We start from the raw sequence: 19,723 nt of genomic DNA, 5'->3' as shown, positions 1-19,723 counted from the left end.
GCAATACCGTGCATCCTCAGAGTCTTCAACAATGATATTCCGATTACAAAGTCTTGACACGTGGCCAGACTTTTTACATTCATGACATTGAAGTGGCTTTTGTACATAAGCTCCCAGCGCATAACTCATATCCCAGCTTTACATGGGCCGGGAGAACTTCATCAAACATCAAGAATAAAGAAAGTCTTTCCTCCTTTCCATTCACAGTGCGGGATATAAGCAACTTGAATCAACTATTCCTGTCATATTCATCTTAATCCATGAAGCCTCAATATCCATCGACACACCAGCCAGGTATGGCATCTTTTATCAGTGCCCTACTGTTAAATATTACACCTGAAAGGTCTTGGCTGATTACTTTAGATTTTCCCATGATGTCAAGCAAAGAGGCACTGAGTTTGAAGGTAGGCCTTGAAATACATCTACAGGTACACCTCCAACTGACTCAAATGATGTCTGTACAGTGAGCAGAGACTTGTAGATGACCTGGAGCCAGTGGGTTTGACGACGAGTATGAATCGAGGGCCAGCCAACGAGAGCGTACAGGTCGCAGTGGTGGGTCGTATATGGGGCTTTGGTGACAAAACGGATGGCGCTGTGATAGACTGCATCCAATTTGTTGAGTAGAGTGTTGGAGGCTGTTTTCTGAGTGACATCGCTGAAGTCGAGGATCGGTAGGATGATTTGATTTCGGCCATTACCACAAAGAACAGCGCTTTGCCGTGGTATATTGGCCATATACCACAAACCCCCAGGGTGCCTTATTGCTATTATAAACTGATTAACCAACATAATTAGAAGAGTAAAAAGTATGTTTTTGTCATTCCCGTGGTACACCGCTGATATACCATGGCTGTCAACCAATCAGCATTCAGGGCTCAAACCACCCAGTTTATAATTATAAATAAATCCCATTTGCACATGTGCATAACTATAGATAAATCTGAGAGGAGAGTTTGAGTGATGAAAGTTGGACAGAGGATCTCGAAATCTCTGTGCATGAAACACTTGGACAAACTTCAAACACCGAATGTTAGGCTATTTTCTGGCATTATGTGCCAGATGTTAAGACTACAACCCAGTTTAAATGGCCTATTTGGGAGATTTACTTGTTTTTTCAATATGCATAGGCTACTGACTAAAATCTAGGTTTATAATTGCATTAAAATTTTGCCATTGTTTGCTGAGCAAGATGCAGGTAGCCTATACCCCTGACAGGCCAACATGCAAACGTCTCATTTCAGGGAAACGTCTACAATGAAACTGACATTAAATGTGGCGAATGATACATTTGCAAAAGAGCTGTGACCATGATCACAATTGATAACTTCCAATTTAATTATTGGCCATTAATAATTGTATAATAACACAAGGCTTCAACAACAAACTGAGTTATAAGCTATTTATTAAATATGTTTGCCAGCTCCAGGTAGACTACACAAGTGGCACATTTTGATTTGCAATGACTCCAGTGATATCTTCATTTCATTACTTATTTATTGTATCAAATGGTAGGCTACAGTAGCCCGCAATGGCATATAAATTAATAGGTGACTTGATGGCCATCATATGCACATGTAGCTTATCATCTTCACATTTAATGTAATTTTCATTTAATTCTCCACTTCGACCAATCTTTCTAGCCTACCTACAATTGGTAAAAAGTTGTCACGACGTGCGCGCGTGCTGCTCTGTCTCCGTGACTCAGCTGCCTCTGCTGCAGCACTGCTCACACACTTGCGTCTGGGAGCCAGCCAATACAACATTCTCCAGACCTCCAAGGGAGGAGTAACAGCGACATGATTTTGGAAGTATGGCAACACAAGACTACTACTAAGCTAACATACGGAATTGTTTTAAGATGGTCATACCAACGATAATTTAGCAATTTGATTTTGAGTTTTAGGTCCCCTGTTGGTAAAAAAAAAATGAATTTGGTCTTAGTGCTATTAGCCCATAGAAACGCATTGAATAACAGAATCATACATGTAAAAAACGGTCGAAAATGCAAAACTGTTATCGAAAGCAAGTATGTTTTGAAGGGTCTGTCCGATATCTGAAAGATAGAAGAAAGCTCAGGAAAATGAAAAGATTGTGTGGAATTATGTGGAATTCCCTTTATACCTTTGATGTGGAAGATTAATTTTTCGGCCCGGTACTGGGTTACCCTCAGACGAGTCCGGTGACACTTTAGAGTTGTCATATGGTCTGACAAACCCCGTGTAGCTCTGCCACAGTGGATTGAGACGCAACCATGAAAAACAGATATATTTACCTTAAACAGACACACTTTGATGGGGATTTATTTATTTACTATGACTGGAGTGGAGCATGGGGGGGGCCTCAAGCAGATACATTTTGTAAAAAATATATCATGCCCAGCTCATAAGGCTCCTTGATGATGTGTGGCCTGAGGCAATGGCGTCTTCTTCCTAATGGTAAATCCACCAATGCTTGTTTCAGATTGAGGATTAATTATAGGCTACATGAAAACTATACATTATGCTTTTTTTGTCCTTCCTGGAACAGGGAGGAGAGTCAGAGTATCTCAGAGACTGAGATGAAAGCTGATATAGACCTATGATACTGGCCTTGAGATTCAGTGGCCTATTTGATTTCTTATTCAAGTTCATTTTTACCTGGTCTGTGCAGCAGCAATTAATGTAGTTAAATCATAAATAGCTATTTAAACTAATTATTATACAAAACAAATAGTGTGTTATATGTCCGGGGTGTGGCCAAATTTTTACTCTATAGAGAAAAAAATTACTCCAAATCCAATCCTCCTACTATACACCCAGAATTGCAGTGCCTTTAAGGGTGTATTATAGGCCTATCTGGCTGTTAGTGACAGAGGTCAGAGATGAGCCTATTTCTACATGATGTCCTGCCACAGGTGGCCTGAACTTGTGACTTGAGACTGGGTTAAATCAGGGAGACAGCCCTTTCACTGTCATCCATCAATCTAATCTATAAATCACTGTGTGAAACAAATATGCAACTCTGATGTCACCATCACTAAAACGGACCACTAGTGACATAGCCTGCCATGTTAGTAGCCTATGTGACAAGGGTGATGATTATGATACAGATAAATAGAATATGAGTGAATCGTCCAAAAATGTATCAAATGTAAAGTGCATAATGCCAGTTGTTCAATGTTCCCTAAAAAGAGGAGGATGAAAACTAGCTAAAAGTCATGTTCATCAAATTAAATGTACATTCATGTCCAGGTCTGCTTCCCTAAATTCAGAGGTGGAAATGGAAGTTGTTTGTAAAATTAATTTGGTTAATAATATATACAGTGCCTTGCGAAAGTATTCGGCCCCCTTGAACTTTGCAACCTTTTGCCACATTTCAGGCCTCAAACATAAAGATATAAAACTGTATTTTTTTTTGTGAAGAATCAACAACAAGTGGGACACAATCATGAAGTGGAACGACATTTATTGGATATTTCAAACTTTTTTAACAAATCAAAAACTGAAAAATTGGGCGTGCAAAATTATTCAGCCCCCTTAAGTTAATACTTTGTAGCGCCACCTTTTGCTGCGATTACAGCTGTAAGTCGCTTGGGGTATGTCTCTATCAGTTTTGCACATCGAGAGACTGACATTTTTTCCCATTCCTCCTTGCAAAACAGCTCGAGCTCAGTGAGGTTGGATGGAGAGCATTTGTGAACAGCAGTTTTCAGTTCTTTCCACAGATTCTCGATTGGATTCAGGTCTGGACTTTGACTTGGCCATTCTAACACCTGGATATGTTTATTTTTGAACCATTCCATTGTAGATTTTGCTTTATGTTTTGGATCATTGTCTTGTTGGAAGACAAATCTCCGTCCCAGTCTCAGGTCTTTTGCAGACTCCATCAGGTTTTCTTCCAGAATGGTCCTGTATTTGGCTCCATCCATCTTCCCATCAATTTTAACCATCTTCCCTGTCCCTGCTGAAGAAAAGCAGGCCCAAACCATGATGCTGCCACCACCATGTTTGACAGTGGGGATGGTGTGTTCAGGGTGATGAGCTGTGTTGCTTTTACGCCAAACATAACGTTTTGCATTGTTGCCAAAAAGTTCAATTTTGGTTTCATCTGACCAGAGCACCTTCTTCCACATGTTTGGTGTGTCTCCCAGGTGGCTTGTGGCAAACTTTAAACGACACTTTTTATGGATATCTTTAAGAAATGGCTTTCTTCTTGCCACTCTTCCATAAAGGCCAGATTTGTGCAATATACGACTGATTGTTGTCCTATGGACAGAGTCTCCCACCTCAGCTGTAGATCTCTGCAGTTCATCCAGAGTGATCATGGGCCTCTTGGCTGCATCTCTGATCAGTCTTCTCCTTGTATGAGCTGAAAGTTTAGAGGGACGGCCAGGTCTTGGTAGATTTGCAGTGGTCTGATACTCCTTCCATTTCAATATTATCGCTTGCACAGTGCTCCTTGGGATGTTTAAAGCTTGGGAAATCTTTTTGTATCCAAATCCGGCTTTAAACTTCTTCACAACAGTATCTCGGACCTGCCTGGTGTGTTTCTTGTTCTTCATGATGCTCTCTGCGCTTTTAACGGACCTCTGAGACTATCACAGTGCAGGTGCATTTATACGGAGACTTGATTACACACAGGTGGATTGTATTTATCATCATTAGTCATTTAGGTCAACATTGGATCATTCAGAGATCCTCATTGAACTTCTGGAGAGAGTTTGCTGCACTGAAAGTAAAGGGGCTGAATAATTTTGCACGCCCAATTTTTCAGTTTTTGATTTGTTAAAAAAGTTTGAAATATCCAATAAATGTCGTTCCACCTCATGATTGTGTCCCACTTGTTGTTGATTCTTCACAAAAAAATACAGTTTTATATCTTTATGTTTGAGGCCTGAAATGTGGCAAAAGGTCGCAAAGTTCAAGGGGGCCGAATACTTTCGCAAGGCACTGTATGCGTATATACACTGCTCAAAAAAATAAAGGGAACACTTAAACAACACAACGTAACTCCAAGTCAATCACACTTCTGTGAAATCAAACTGTCCGCTTAGGAAGCAACACTGATTGACAATACATTTCACATGCTGTTGTGCAAATGGAATAGACAACAGGTGGAAATGATAGGCAATTAGCAAGACACCCCCAATAAAGGAGTGGTTCTGCCGGTGGTGACCACAGACCACTTCTCAGTTTCTATGCTTCCTGGCTGATGTTTTGGTCACTTTTGAATGCTGGCGGTGCTTTCACTCTAGTGGTAGCATGAGACGGAGTCTACAACCCACACAAGTGGCTCAGGTAGTGCAGCTCATCCAGGATGGCACATCAATGCGAGCTGTGGCAAGAAGGTTTGCTGTGTCTGTCAGCGTAGTGTCCAGAGCATGGAGGCGCTGGGAGGAAATCCCTCAGGAGACCATCCGCCACCTCATCAGGAGCATGCCCAGGCGTTGTAGGGAGGTCATACAGGCACGTGGAGGACACACACACTACTGAGCCTCATTTTGACTTGTTTTAAGGACATTACATCAAAGTTGGATCAGCCTGTAGTGTGGGTTTCCACTTTAATTTTGAGTGTGACTCCAAATCCAGACCTCCATGGGTTGATAAATTTGATTTCCATAGATCATTTTTGTGTGATTTTGTTGTCAGCACATTCAACTATGTAAAGAAAAAAGTATTTAATAAGAATATTTCATTAATTCAGATCTAGGATGTGTTATTTTAGTGCTCCCTTTATTTATTTTAGCAGTGTATATAAAATTTTTTAAAAAAAATCAATAATCATATAGGTCAATGGACTGCTCTTGTTTGTCAAATCTCTTTGGTTTGTTGCCAAACGGGCCATTATTTAATTAAAAGTGGAAATAAATATTGAAATATTGAGTCGAATTTCTTATACTGTGTGTTTTATTCTGTTGAGAATAAGAATTTTGTCAAGAAGAATGAAACCTAATTATATTCATTTCTGTTCCGTTCACTTTCTTCTAATGAAAGCTCTCTCTTGCGCTCTTGAAAAAACATACCGTAAACTGCTTCTTTCTGCCACCTACTGGCTGATGTGTGAAGTCCACCGTAGTTGAATAGCAAAGATTGTGGGTTTCTCTCTGGAGGAGTATTAATGTCTCGTAGCTAAGTAGAATCTTTGCTAAAATTACGACGTACCTTGAACTCCACAGTATTGTGCTCTGTGATTGGTCAGCACAGCACTCGTCCAATCACAGACGTTTGTATACATCGGTCTTTTCTGTCTGGTGGTTCGCTGATGTGGTTTTTAAGAAGTTAGCTTGTAAACCTCACAGGCCAATTTAACCAGTTTTTCTCTTAGATTTTAGTTCGTATTCACACGGATTATGCCTTACTATCAAACATGGGAAGAGTTCGCTCGTGCAGCAGAAAAACTATATTTGACAGATCCAATGAAGGTAGCTAGCTATCTACGACATTTTTCTGTTGAGAGCAAGCTTGAAATCTTGATAGCTAACGTTAGCTAGCGAGCAAAATGTATTTAGGAATGGTTATTTTACAGCACAAATAGATGTGTAGCCAATAATAACTATCACTGTTAGAGGGATGGAGTCTAGGTGCAGGATAGCTAGCTAGTTTGTTAGCCGTTTTTAAAAGCAATGCAGCCAGCTGTTAACAGTAGTTAACGTTACATATGGTGGCAAATGTGAATTGGAAGGAAAACGACTGCCTAACTAATGCTAGTCAACTTTTGAAATATGTGTGAGCATCATGAAGATAATCAACCATGGTGTAATGCATATATGCAGCTATGGCTGTTGCCTATTTCAATAAGTAGGCTAAGCGTTTTCAGTTATGTTTGTGCTTTCTTCTCTCCTTTTGATACAGGTCAGGGTGGTTCTCAAATACAGACACTGTGATGGTAACCTTTGCATCAAAGTCACCGATGATGCAGTGGTAAGTTCAAGAGAAGACAGTCTGCTCCCTTTGATCAGATTTTGCACATCTGTTTGTATTCTATATAGCCCAATAGTGGACTAAGGGAGCCTGATGTAACTCCTAGTCTAGGGATCTTACATGCTCTGGAGCCAAAACGTCCAAATACTCCCACCTAAACCTGAATTGATTCTCAATTGTGGTACGGTTCTAAAAACATGAATCCCTCTACTTTCATATCACATCAACATAATTTCACAAATGCAAAATACACACTTTACTGTACACTGTCAACTGGTTTTAACAGTTACAGCTGACAGTATTTTTCATTGACAACATGTTTGTGGCATCAGTCTTCCTTTTAAACATGTTTAGAGCAAGCATCAAGGCTCTTAATAAAACTCCCCCAATCAGAAGATACTATTGTCATATCCTACATAGCTACACTAATCTGTTGCTTGCAAGACTTTGTTGACATGTAGGTTTTTCTTTTTACAACCAATTTTGGCCTCATGTTGTGAACTATTCTTCTGTTTCCCTCTACCTAATCCACAATTCCTTCTCATATTCCATTGCAGTGTTTACAATACAAGACGGACCAGGCCCAGGACGTGAAGAAGATAGAGAAACTGCATGGCAAACTGATGAGGCTTATGGTGTCCAAGGAAAGTGGTGCCATGGAAATGGACTGAACCCCCTTACACATAGTTGTATTAACTCTTCTTTGAGTCTAGACTGTGGTGTCAATAGCACAAACGGAAGAGAACGGAGCTGGAATGACGACGTTGGATCATGAGAGGGGAAATCAAAAATGAAAATGGAGAGCATAACCTTCGCTGCTCTAAAGAGGGATTTGCTGAACCTCTTTTAAAAGAGCTTTTATTTATTTTCATTTTTAAGATGGACTAAAAACAGATGGAGAGACGCATGTCTATTTATGTATGTTTTTTTTTTCACATCTGGAAACGTTCATGAACATGTTTAAGTGAATATGAATGAAGCATGACCTTTTTGATATTCGCACATGCTATTTTAGTGGAAGAAACATGCCTCCAATGTAATTTAGTAAACTAATAATTGCGTTACTCAATAAATGTTTATATACCCCCATAACAGCCAACATCTCTCAATAACTCAAAGATTTTGATTTAAAGCATTGTATGATTCCATTTCAATATCTCCCCATATTGCTTTTGTTCAAGCTACCATACTAAGCACACAGTGGCTGAATGTTTTCAAATGTTCCCTATTAATAATCAAGAATGCCTGATTTTTCTGACACCCTCCATTGATTTGAAAATAACTTCTCCTCAGATCAGGTCAGCACCATGCTTGGAGAAGCATCTGTTCATTCTCTTATGCGTTTGTTCATCATGTTTGCACATTTGCGTCTTAAAGTAGAACTCCAGTCTCATTTTCACCTCATTTAATGCCTGATTTTCTTAACAAAAGAAACCTCTCAATAGGTGGTCCAGGTAAGTCAAAAATGGCACGGGGTGGGGGACGGGACTTTACACGTGTTCTTTATTGCGCCTCTATTGTTCCTCAAGCAAGGGGAGAGGCCAATGGCATCGAGACTTTCTATCAAACCAACTCCTTGCATGCACTACTCAAAGTTTGCAGTTGTGTCTAAATAAACACTATTTTGCAACAAAAAAAAGCCCTTTAGTGCATATACTTTACTGTATTTGTACTTGGGATATCACTTTTCAACAGGAAAAGTTCAAAAATCACTAGAGGACTTCTTTATCCAGTAGACAAGAACTACATTTCCCATGAATCATTGGTCTCCATTTCGACACAACTGTGGCAGAGGGCAGAATTGTCATTGCATTTTGTGGAACAACGAACCAGCAGCAGGTGAGATTAACTCCTCTAGCAAGTAATACATTCAAAAATAATAGCTCCAAAAGTATTGTTGGTCAATATTTCTTATCGATAATGTATTAATCGATATTTCCTCATACATATGGAATGTAGGATAAAATATTGTTGCAAGTTGATCCAATTGAAAGCTGTGAATTTTGGATTGTTGTGATGAGATGACAGTCATGTCTATCAATAGAACTGGAAGGCTAGAATATTTTTCATAAAATAATAATTGTATATTTTTGGGTGATTTGATAACAATTTTGGAAAAGCAGCATCCATCTATATTTCTAGTAGGTTAAAACTTTGTAGCCTATCCATTGTAGGTTTATATAACTGTTATCTGAAATATCTCAAATTAATTGTCAAGACTGATGTAATATGTCATACCAGGCCTGTTTTTTTTTTTGCCATCTGCTTGTTCCAGAAAAAAAGCTTGTTTTGTCCTCATGGAGGGAAATTCCAGGGCTCAGTACTTTCATTTTATAGTTTGTAATCACAAGATCCAAAGGGAAACATTTATTTTCAGAATTGCTGTATGAATAAATATGGATAACTTGTTTTTCACCTGACAGAAAATTATGTCAGTTGTAAGTATATCAATAAAGAGATACTCACAAAGAAATCGGATTGATATGTTTCTAAATTCTTGATGAAAGTTGTTGTGGTATCAGAGGCCGGCCAGAGAAATGCTTTGTCATGCATTTTGGCCACCATGAATTGTGACTATGGGGCCTTGTCCACTCCATTCTTTACCTAATCCTTTCAGAAAGGAGTTATGTGCAACAACAGTGCTACTTTGTTCTATTTTTCACATTTTCTGCAAACCATTTTCTGCAAAACAGTCAAGTAGACTTGTGTGTCTGTGTAAATCTGTTGTGCTTGTAAACATACATTTCAGGTATTGCTGATTATTTTTCTACTGTTAACCACATGCGACACATGTATCCTACTAACAAAAACTATTAATTCACTCACTACTAAGCATTTACATACAGTACCAGTCAAACGTTTGGACACACCTACTCATTCAAGGGTTTTTCTTTAGTTTTACTATTTTCTACATTGTAGAATAATAGTGAAGACATCAAAACTATGAAATAACACATGGAATTAGGTAGTAACCAAAAAAAGTGTTTAATGAATCAAAATCTAATTTAGATTTTAGATTCTTCAAATAGGCACCTTTTGCCTTGATGTCAGCTTTGCACACTCTTGGCATACTCTTAACCAGCTTCACCTAAAATGCTTTTCCAACAGTCTTGAAGGAGTTCCCACATATGCTGAGCACTTGTTAGCTGCTTTTCCTTCACTCTTCGGTCCAACTCATCCCAAAACATCTCAATTGGGTTAAGGTCGGGTGATTGTGGAGCCCAGGTCATCTCCATCACTCTCCTTGGTCAAATAGCCCTTTCACAGCCTGGAGGTGTCCTGTTGATAAACAAATGATAGTCCCACTAAGCGCAAACCAGATGGGATTGCACATCGCTGCAGAATGCTGTGGTAGCCATGCTGGTTAAGTGTGCCTTGAATTCTAAATAAATCACTGACAGTGTCACCAGCAATGCACCCCAACACCATCACAGGTCCTCCTCCATGCTTCATGGTTGGAATCACACATGCGGAGATCATCCGTTCACCAACTCTGCGTCTCACAAATACACAATGGTTGGAACCAAAAATCTCAAATTTGTAGTCATCAGACCAAAGGACATATTTCCACTGGTCATTGCTCATGTTTCTTCTGCTTATTGGTGTCCTTTAGTCATGGTTTCATTGCAGCAATTCGACCATGAAGGCCTGATTCACGCAGTCTCCTCTGAACAGTTGATGATGAGATGTGTCTGTTACTTGAACTCTGTGAAGGATTTATTTGGGCTGCAATTTCTAAGGCTGGAAACTAATGAACTTATCTCCTGCAGCAGAGGTAGCTCTGGGTCTTCCTTTCCTGTGGCAGACCTCATGAGAGCCAGTTTCATCATAGTGCTTGATGGTTTTTGCGACTGCACTTGAAGAAACGTTCAAAGTTCTTAACATTTTTCGGATTGACTGACATTCATGCTTTAAATTAATAATGGACTGTCGTTTCTCTTTGCTTACTTGAACTGTTCTTGCCATAATATGTACTTGGTATTTTACGACGTAGGGCTATCTTCTGTATACCACCCTTACCTTGTCACAACACAACTGATTGGCTCAAACATTAAGAAGGAATTTAAGAAGGAAATAAATTCCACAAATTAACTTTGATCAAGGCACACCTGTTAATTGAAATGCATTCCAGGTGACTACCTCATGAAGCTGGTTGAGAGAATGCCAAGAGTGTGCAAAGCTGTCAAGGGTGGCTACTTTGAAGAATCAGTTTGTTTGTTTAACACTTTTTTAATTACTACATGATTCCATATGTATTATGTCTTCACTATTATTCTACAATGTAGAAAATAGTACAAAATAAAGAAAAAACCCTGGAATGAGTAGGTGTGTCCAAACTTTTGACTGGTACTGTATAAGGATCATGAATGCCATTATAAAGGGCATCGATTGTAACGTCTGCTATCCCTGATTTGTTTCTCCTGTTCACCCAGAAAGCACCATGTTTACAGAGGTTATGTTAGCCCTGGTGGTGGGAGGAGTGATCTACATTCTGGTGCAGAAGAGTAAGAGGCCTCAGCTGAAGAGTGAAGATGGCTGGTGGGGGGAGGGGACTCCCCTGGACAGGGAAGAAGATGTCAGCATTCGCCCGTACACAGTCCGGACGAATAAGGAGGAGTTGGAGGTGAGATTGTGCAGAGGGATTATGGGCCTAGAGGAGAGCCGAACTTGCTCTTAGAGATTTAAGGCTTATGCAACAGTGTTTAGTTGTTGATTAGTTGAACCTCATATTGCTCCCCCCAGGACCTGTACAGGAGAATAGACCAGACCCGATCCTTCCCTTCTCTAGAGGATAGCCAGTTCACCTACGGCTTCAACTCCCAGTATCTGCAGAACGTGGTCTCCTACTGGAGACATGATTTTGACTGGAGGAGGCAGGTGGATCAACTGAACAAATACCCACATTACAAAACCAACATCGAAGGTGAGATGGTGTGTAGAGATTGATCAATGATGTGCCAATCAGTTGTCATTTGCCAATAAATACTACGTAACTTTAAGTCAACGTCAAACTTTGCATAAAAAAATAAATAATAATTTTAGTCCAGGAAAGGACTTGGTTCATGGTTCATTCAAGTATTCTCTGACCCATGTATCAGGCATTGACGTGCACTACGTCCATGTGCGGCCCAAGAACCTCCCTGAGGGCGTGACTGCTGTGCCTCTGCTCATGGTGCATGGCTGGCCAGGCTCTTTCTACGAGTTCTACAGGATGATACCCCTCCTGACTCAACCCTCCAACCCAGACGACATCGTGTTTGAGGTGGTCTGTCCCTCCATCCCTGGGTACTGTTTCTCTGAGGCTCCACATAAGAAAGGTAATCGGTTAGAAGCCTGGCTGGGGTCAAGGGTCACAAATGCCTAGCCCTTTGAATCTAAAAAAGAGTGTCTGCAAGATGAACTTTATTTTAGGTAACTTAGTATTAGTTTTCCCTAATGAATGATTATTTTCATGTTTCAGGTTTTGACTCAGTTTGTGCGGCTCGTGTGTTCCACAAGCTGATGAAGAGACTAGGTTTCCAACAGTTCTATGCTCATGGAGGAGACTGGGGATGGATCGTCACCACCAACATGGCCCAGCTGGAGCCCAAGTAAGACAGACAAACACACAGAGATATGGCCAGATCTTAGCCTAGGCCATGGGAGACATAGCCAATATTATGTTTGATCCCTCATTTAGGGTATTTAGAATGCGTGGGCGTGTTTTATGAGTTACAGTGCCTTCAGAAAGTATTCTCACCATTTCACTTTTTCCACATGTCATTGTGTTACAGCCTGAATTTAAAATGTATTAAATTGAGATTGTGTCTACACACAATAACCCATAATGTCAAAGTGGAATTTTGTTTGTAGAAAAATAAAAAGCTGAAATGTCATGTCGATAAGTATTCAACGTCTTTGTTATGACAAATCATTTCAGGAGTAAAAATGTGCTTAACAAATAACATATTAAGTTTAAGTAAGAACTCATTCAGTGTTCAATAATAGTGGTTAACGTGATTTTTAATGACTAACCCATCTCTGTACCACACACATGATCTGTAAGTTCCCTCAATTAAGTAGCGAATTTCAAGCACAAATTCAAGCTCAACATCAGGGAGGTTTTTCAATGACTCGCAAAGAAGGGAACCTATTGGTAGATGGGTGAAAATAGACACGGCATATCTCTTTGAGCACGGTGAAGTTATTAATTAGGGTTTGGATCACTACAAAGATAGGCTTCCTTCCAAGCTCAGTTGCCGGGGAGGAAGAAAACTGCTCAGGGATTTCAACAAGGCCAACGGTGATTTTAAAACAGTTACAGAGTTTAATGGCTGTGATATGAGAACTGAGGATGGATCAGTAGAATTGTATTACTCCACAATACTAACCTAAATGACAGAGTGAAAAGAAGGAAACCGGTACAGAATACAATATTCCTAAACATGCATCCTGTTTGCAACAAGGAACTTGTAATACTGCAAAAAATGTGGCAAAGAAATAAACCTTTTGTCCTGAATACAAGGTGTTACGTTTGGGGCAAATTTCAACACAACACGGTGGTGGCAGCATCATGTTATGGGTGGGTATGCTTGTCATCGGCAGGGACTAGGGAGTTGTTTAGGATAAAAAGAAATGGAATATGGCTATGCACCAGCAAAATCCTAGAGGAAAACCTGGCTCAGTCTGCTTTCCAACAGACACTGGGAGACGATTTACCTTTCAGCAGGACAATAACTACATTAGTTCCTTACCATGACAACATTGAATGTTCCTGAGTGGCTTAATTACAGTTTTGACTTACATCGGCTTGAAAATCTATGGCAAGACTTGAAAATGTCTTTCTAGTAATTATCAAGAAACAACATGACAGAGGTTTATAATTTATTTTAAGAATAATGGGCAAATATTGTACAATCCAGGCGTGCACAGCTTTTAGAGACTTACCCCAAAAGACTCTGCTGCCAATGGTGTTTCAAAAATGTTTTGTCTCAGGGGTGTGAATACTTATCTAATCAAGATATATGGCCATTTTATTTTTCATAATTTTTTAATAAATGTTAGAATTTTTCTACCACTTTGACCACAATTTTTAGATCGTTGACCAAAAATGACAATTAAATCCATTTTTATCCCACTTTGTAGCATAACAAAATGTGGAAAAAGTGAAGGGGTGTGAATACTTTCTGAAGGCTCTGTATTAGCTACTGTTATTAATTCAGATGTTGTCATCTGTGAATGATATGAAGTCAGAAAGCTTCGCAGTTTGACTCAGATTCTGTGTTGTACTACATCTCGGCTCTCTGGTTTTGTCACCCCAGAATAATCAAAGGCTTGCATCTCAACTTTGCTCCCCCCTCCAAGCCGGGCCTGCCCATGGTTCTGTCTATAATGCTGGGCCGCCGTTTCCCCAAGATGTTTGGCTTCAATGAGCACGACATCCAGCGCATCTACCCTGTTGTGCAGAACCTAGTGGTGGAGTCTGTCAAGGAGTCAGGATACATGCACATCCAGGCCACCAAGCCTGACACTGTGGGTAAGAGCAGTGGTGGAAAAAGTACCCCATTTTCATACTTGAGTAAAGGTCAAGATACCTTAATAGAAAATGACTGAAGTAAAAATGAAAGTCACCCAGTAAAATCCTACTTGAGTAAATGTCAAAAAGTATTTAGTTTTAAATATACTTAAGTATCAAACGTAAATGTAATTGCTAAAATGTACTTCAGTATCAAAAATAAAAGTATAAATCATTTCAAATTCCTTGTATTAAGCAAACCAAATGGCACGATTTCTTTGTTTTTTAAATTTACAGATAGCCAGGGGCACACTGCAACAAAGCATTTGTGTTTAGTGAGTCCTTCAGATCAGATGCAGTAGGGATGACCAGGAATTTTATCTTTAAGTGTGTGAATTGGACCATTTTCCTGTCCTGCAAAGCATTCAAAATGTAACGGGTTCTTTTGGGTGTCAGGGAAAATGTATGGAGTAAAAAGTACATTATTTTCTTTGGGCATGTAGAGGAGTAAAAGTAAAAGTTGTCAAAAATATAAATAGTAATGTACAGGTACCCCAAAAACGACTTGAGTAGTACTTTCTAGTATTTTTACTTAAGTACTTTACACCACTAGGTAAGAGAGGGAACCAGTTTTGAAGGGGAAGCGTTCTGGGCTACACACAGCTTTAATTGCTGCTTCTGTATAGACCAGGACCAGGAATAAGTAACTATGTTGTAACATTTATCTGGTTCTATATGTGTCTGCTCTCTTCCTGCAGGTCGAGGGTTGAATGATTCTCCAGTAGGTCTTGCTGCTTATATCTTGGAGAAGTTTTCCACCTGGACTGACCATGACTTCAGGAACCTGGATGATGGAGGACTTACGAGGTAGAACGTCTTAGACCTGAACCACAGCCTTTGGTGTAAAATAGCATAGTTAATTAGTATTCAAAGGCTTCTTTGTCAAATTACCATGGCCATGTTTATGGCTTCTCCCTTGCCTTGCAGGAAGTTCAGTCTGGATGACCTGCTGACCAACGTGATGATCTACTGGACATCTGGCTGCATCATCTCCTCCATGCGCTTCTACAAGGAGAACTTTAGCAAGGGTCTTGACCAGCCACACTCAAAGTGAGAGGACTGTTGTTACGGAATGTAATATCTACTGTATGTATGTGATGTAACAGTCTAGCTAGCATGAGGCACTCCACATTCAGAACATACAAAACTTTGTCCTGATAAGTCATGATGTTAAAGTAGAAAGGACTCAAACCAATTTTATGTTTCAGTAAACTAATATACTTCTTCGCTTCCTCTTTACCCAGGATGCCAGTGCACGTGCCCACCGGTTTTGCCTGCTTCCCCAACGAGCTGATGCACACCCCCAAGCTGTGGGTGCAGCAGAAGTACCGCGAGCTGAAGACCTTCACGCCCATGGCCCGAGGAGGACACTTCGCCGCCATGGAGGAGCCACAACTCATGGCCCAGGACATCCAGAACTTCACCAAGATTCAGGAGAAGAGGAAGAAGTGATCCTCTAGTCCGCATATCAGCCTTCCTTGTTTACCAAACAGCACCAGTTGCTAGATCAGCTAGCACTGGTGTTATGATAGCACTGAAATGTGCCAGATAAACCCATAGAGAGAGAGACCTCTGCCATAGCTGGCTGTTTTACACCCATGAGCATATAATACTAGCCAGGTCCCAGATAAGTTTGTGCTGTTTTGGCATGACAACCACAAACAGTGCAGTCTGGTCTGTGACCAGGCTAATATAATACAGTAAAGCCCAGGGTTGTGGTCAATTCCATTTCAATTCCAGTCAATTCAGAAAGTAAATCAAATTCCATATGTTACTCCTTGAAAAGCATTGAAGAGAACGTACTTCCTGAATTGAAATATAATTGACCCCAACCCTGGTAAGGCCTCTCAATGCCCACTGCAAATGAGGTGGTGTAGAAAACATACTCTCTAGTTAGGGAATTATGAATGGATCAATGGATGAGTGAATAGAAGTTCATTTTGTTTAGGTTGTTCTTGAATTTTGAAGAGGAGAGCACAGGCAGTTCTTCGTTCAGATTACTGGCATAGTCTATGCCCGAGTGGTTATCAAATGATGCATAAAATATCAGGTGATATGTATTTTACTTTGAACACCGGTTCTGTTCTTATTTACTCAACATTATTTACAATGTTATAGTATTACATGAATAGCACTTTGTATTTCAGACACTAATATCCTGATCTATACATATTAATAAAGATTTCAATTCAATTAGTGTACAGTTTTCTGCTAATGTCTTGGGCACACCTACAATATATGGGACATTCCAAGTTTTATGACAAAAATAATATGATGATGGTACCAGGTGCAGTAACATCCTCCTAGTTGTCCATCATGGTGGGGCCAGAGGTACCTCCAGCTGCTGCCAGGTCCTGGTGTTTCCCAAGCTCTGAACCCTGCCCTGGGACACCCCACCACCTCTCTGAGGCTGCTTCCCTTGGCAGAGCACACCCGGGGGAGGCGTGGGGGGGAGATGAGGGCTGCTTGAAGATCCCCGCATTACCTCACCAGTTAAGTCAAGGGGAGGGAAAGAGACACTGAGAAAGAGGGATGGTTGGAGAGGGAGGATGTAGGACCACGATGCGCAGCGGAGAAGCCGTGATTGGAGATTGTTAGAGGGTCTGGGTAGCTGCGGTTAAGAGCAGTCGAGCTCTGGGTCTCTGTGGGTCTTCGTTAGGGTGGCTGGATATCTGTTTGGGGCTGGTTGGTCTTCGTTAGAGTGGCTGGGGGTCCTGAAGAATTCATGGCTGAAAAGCAGCTGGAGGATCCTAAGTCCATTCCAGCAGAGCAGACCAAGATGTATTCACAGAACCAGTTCAGTCTGAGAACACCGCAGCCTGGACACAGACAGTCCACACGTAGGGATCCTAAGAAGTGGGTAAGTAAAAACCTCTACATAATCTGGAGGGAATAAAGATGAGCAGTGGGTACTTCAGGGATATAGTAATTGAAAAAGTAATTGAAAAGTAGACAGGTCATCTCAGCTATACTTGCTTCTATTTATGTTAATTAGCTCTACAATTATTATTTCTGAATAACTTAAACTCCTTCATTGTCAATATTTACACAATATTTAGACCCTTCATGTTAAATATTTGCTAAATCAACTTCACACGTCAGATCTTGTGGTATGGAAACAGATGTTATTGTGCACTCTGATGTTGTTTACCAACTTAAATCTGTCATTTGAAATTCATTGTTGGAACATTATTTTCTCATTTCCTATCTCCATATAAGTGTTTATTTACCATGTTATCGTATACGTGTCTCTGCCCCTCCTGCGTGGTCCAGGTGAGGTCTGGGTGTGTTAATGGGGTGCAGCCTAGCAGGGCCATGAAGTCTCATCACTCCCCAGAGAACGCGGCCAGGGAGAGGAGCCGTGTGCGTAACCTCCGTCAGGCCTTCCACAGCCTGCAGGCAGCCCTGCCCTCCGTCCCCCGTGACACCAAGCTCTCCAAGCTGGACGTCCTGGTCCTGGCCACCGACTACATCGCCCACCTTACTGAGACTCTGGATCAGGGAGGGCCTCTGTCTGAACTCCCACTACCCCCCAGGGCAGGGGGCTACCTCCACCCAGTCAAGGTCGGTGACATCAAACTAGCTGGGTGCTTATCGTTTTCATTTCTTGGTCATCATAGCTTATAACCCTGATCTGTTCCTCATTATCTCTTCGTGTTTCATGTCATAAATTCATGTCCAGAAGTTCAATTAATATCAGACGTAAATTGTCGCGTAATATTAGAAATATAGTAGGGATCAATACTTAGATTATTTCTATGACTATAATCTATCATTTGTTAGGATTTATTATAAGCATACAGACTAACTACAGTTGAACATGTCTCCTGTCCTGACAGAAGTGGCCGATGCGCTCCTTGCTGTACTGTGGGAGTGTGGGAGGACTGCTGTCAGCCAATCAGACGCCAATGTCAGGAGAGAAGGCGACGCATCCACTGACCCCTAGCCCAGAGGTCAACATGGACAGATCCATTTAGTACTAGGAGCGATGAAATAACAATATATCCAACTTAACTTATATCCAACTGCGTATGAAACTGCAGTGAATTGCAATGTACAAGTAATGTACTTGCTGAACACGGAAACTCCTACAACGTCCAGGGGATTAGATACAATGATGACGATATAAAATACAAAACCAAAGGATCGCTTTGCTTAGCACATCGTACCACTTATTTATTACACGGCATTAAACATAAATCACTAAAAGTGTGTAAAAATATTTGTTATGATCAAAGAGTGCAATGTTGTTTTGAGGGTCTCAAAGCAATGTTGACCATTTCAGTGACTTATTGTGTTTTTAGCTTTAGGATGAATTAAAGTTGATCTTTATCCCTGTCTCCTGGATTTGTTTTATTTTTAGTGTTGTAGTTGTGTTTGGGGTGGGAGTGAAAGGATGGACAGATTAACAGAAGGGGAGGATTGTTGTGAGAACACTTGGCAACCATGTGTTCAGCTGTGGAGCCCTGAGTACTAGTCCATATCTGTGTAATAATGCCCGCTTGCGAGTAAACATTTATTCACACAGCAAACTTTGCTAAGTTGATGTAAATGACACGTTATGGCTTTGTATGTGCTATCTGACATACTTGCACTGTTGAGTGATCTTAAAGACTTTACTTCATATTACAGTATTTTGGTGTGTGTGCGTATCATTTCTTGTCTCCTAGCAAAAGTTATCTTCCAGAAAATATACATTACCATGACATAATGAAGTCATGTGACTTTGGTAGACACATTTTATATTCTGATATTAACCAAGAAACACACTTTAACAGACTGTATTGCTAAACTGCTTAAAGTATTTGTGCTCAGGCAGACAGAGACAGAATTTGTTGGCTGTAACATGGACGAGACCACAGAACCCCTTGAGCAACATGGGCTCAGGTCCACAAGAAACGGTACAGCGTTCAAGGCTAGCTCTATAAATCTGTCAGGGGGGGGGGGGGGGGTCTGATAAACCCCCCTCTCATATTAAATGGCTAATTTGGACATGCCAGAGATGTGCTACTGAGGCAGGGTTTACAGAGGGAAAGGAGAGGGCAGAAATGTTGGCGAAACAATGTGAGACAGACAGTGGTGCACAACGTTCCAGCATTCCCACTGAGTTTACTTTCTAGTCTAGATCACAGAGGATAAAGCATATCGGCCAATAGAGGCTCTGTTGCACTGGTCAATATAATGCATGCGCATATATTTAAACAATCACATTCTCATTTTAATGGAAAGCCCATACTGTATGCCAGGACATGGATTATCCAATGGC

General features: G+C 40.6%; 3 protein-coding genes across 3 annotated transcripts; all 3 read left to right on the top strand.

Moving 5' to 3' along the window:
* Window positions 1–6,247: 6,247 nt before the first annotated feature.
* srp09 (Signal recognition particle 9 kDa protein) lies at window positions 6,248–7,990 on the top strand. Its single transcript, NM_001160617.2, is given in 3 exon segments — window positions 6,248–6,403; window positions 6,834–6,902; window positions 7,460–7,990. Coding segments are annotated over 3 exon segments (255 nt in total). The 5' UTR covers window positions 6,248–6,331; the 3' UTR covers window positions 7,574–7,990.
* Window positions 7,991–8,642: 652 nt separating this feature from the next.
* Window positions 8,643–16,616, top strand: LOC110529658 (epoxide hydrolase 1). Its single transcript, XM_021612064.2, has 9 exons — window positions 8,643–8,741; window positions 11,336–11,526; window positions 11,646–11,826; window positions 12,002–12,220; window positions 12,364–12,493; window positions 14,204–14,418; window positions 15,156–15,264; window positions 15,385–15,507; window positions 15,702–16,616. Exons 1-9 carry the CDS (start codon window positions 8,657–8,659, stop codon window positions 15,907–15,909), a joined length of 1,461 nt encoding a protein of 486 aa, XP_021467739.2. The 5' UTR covers window positions 8,643–8,656; the 3' UTR covers window positions 15,910–16,616.
* A 319-nt stretch (window positions 16,617–16,935) lies between these two features.
* Window positions 16,936–19,086, top strand: LOC110529659 (transcription factor 24). The gene is made up of 3 exons (XM_021612065.2): window positions 16,936–17,317; window positions 17,731–18,021; window positions 18,297–19,086. The coding sequence occupies exons 1-3, from the start codon at window positions 17,183–17,185 to the stop codon at window positions 18,432–18,434; spliced, it is 564 nt and encodes a 187-aa protein (XP_021467740.1). The 5' UTR covers window positions 16,936–17,182; the 3' UTR covers window positions 18,435–19,086.
* Window positions 19,087–19,723: the final 637 nt, after the last annotated feature.

This window comes from Oncorhynchus mykiss, chromosome 8, assembly GCF_013265735.2.
Source record: "Oncorhynchus mykiss isolate Arlee chromosome 8, USDA_OmykA_1.1, whole genome shotgun sequence".
Taxonomy (NCBI): Eukaryota; Metazoa; Chordata; class Actinopteri; order Salmoniformes; family Salmonidae; genus Oncorhynchus; species Oncorhynchus mykiss.
The sequence above is the reverse complement of the archived record's forward strand: the minus strand, read 5'-3'. Positions and strand labels throughout refer to the sequence as shown.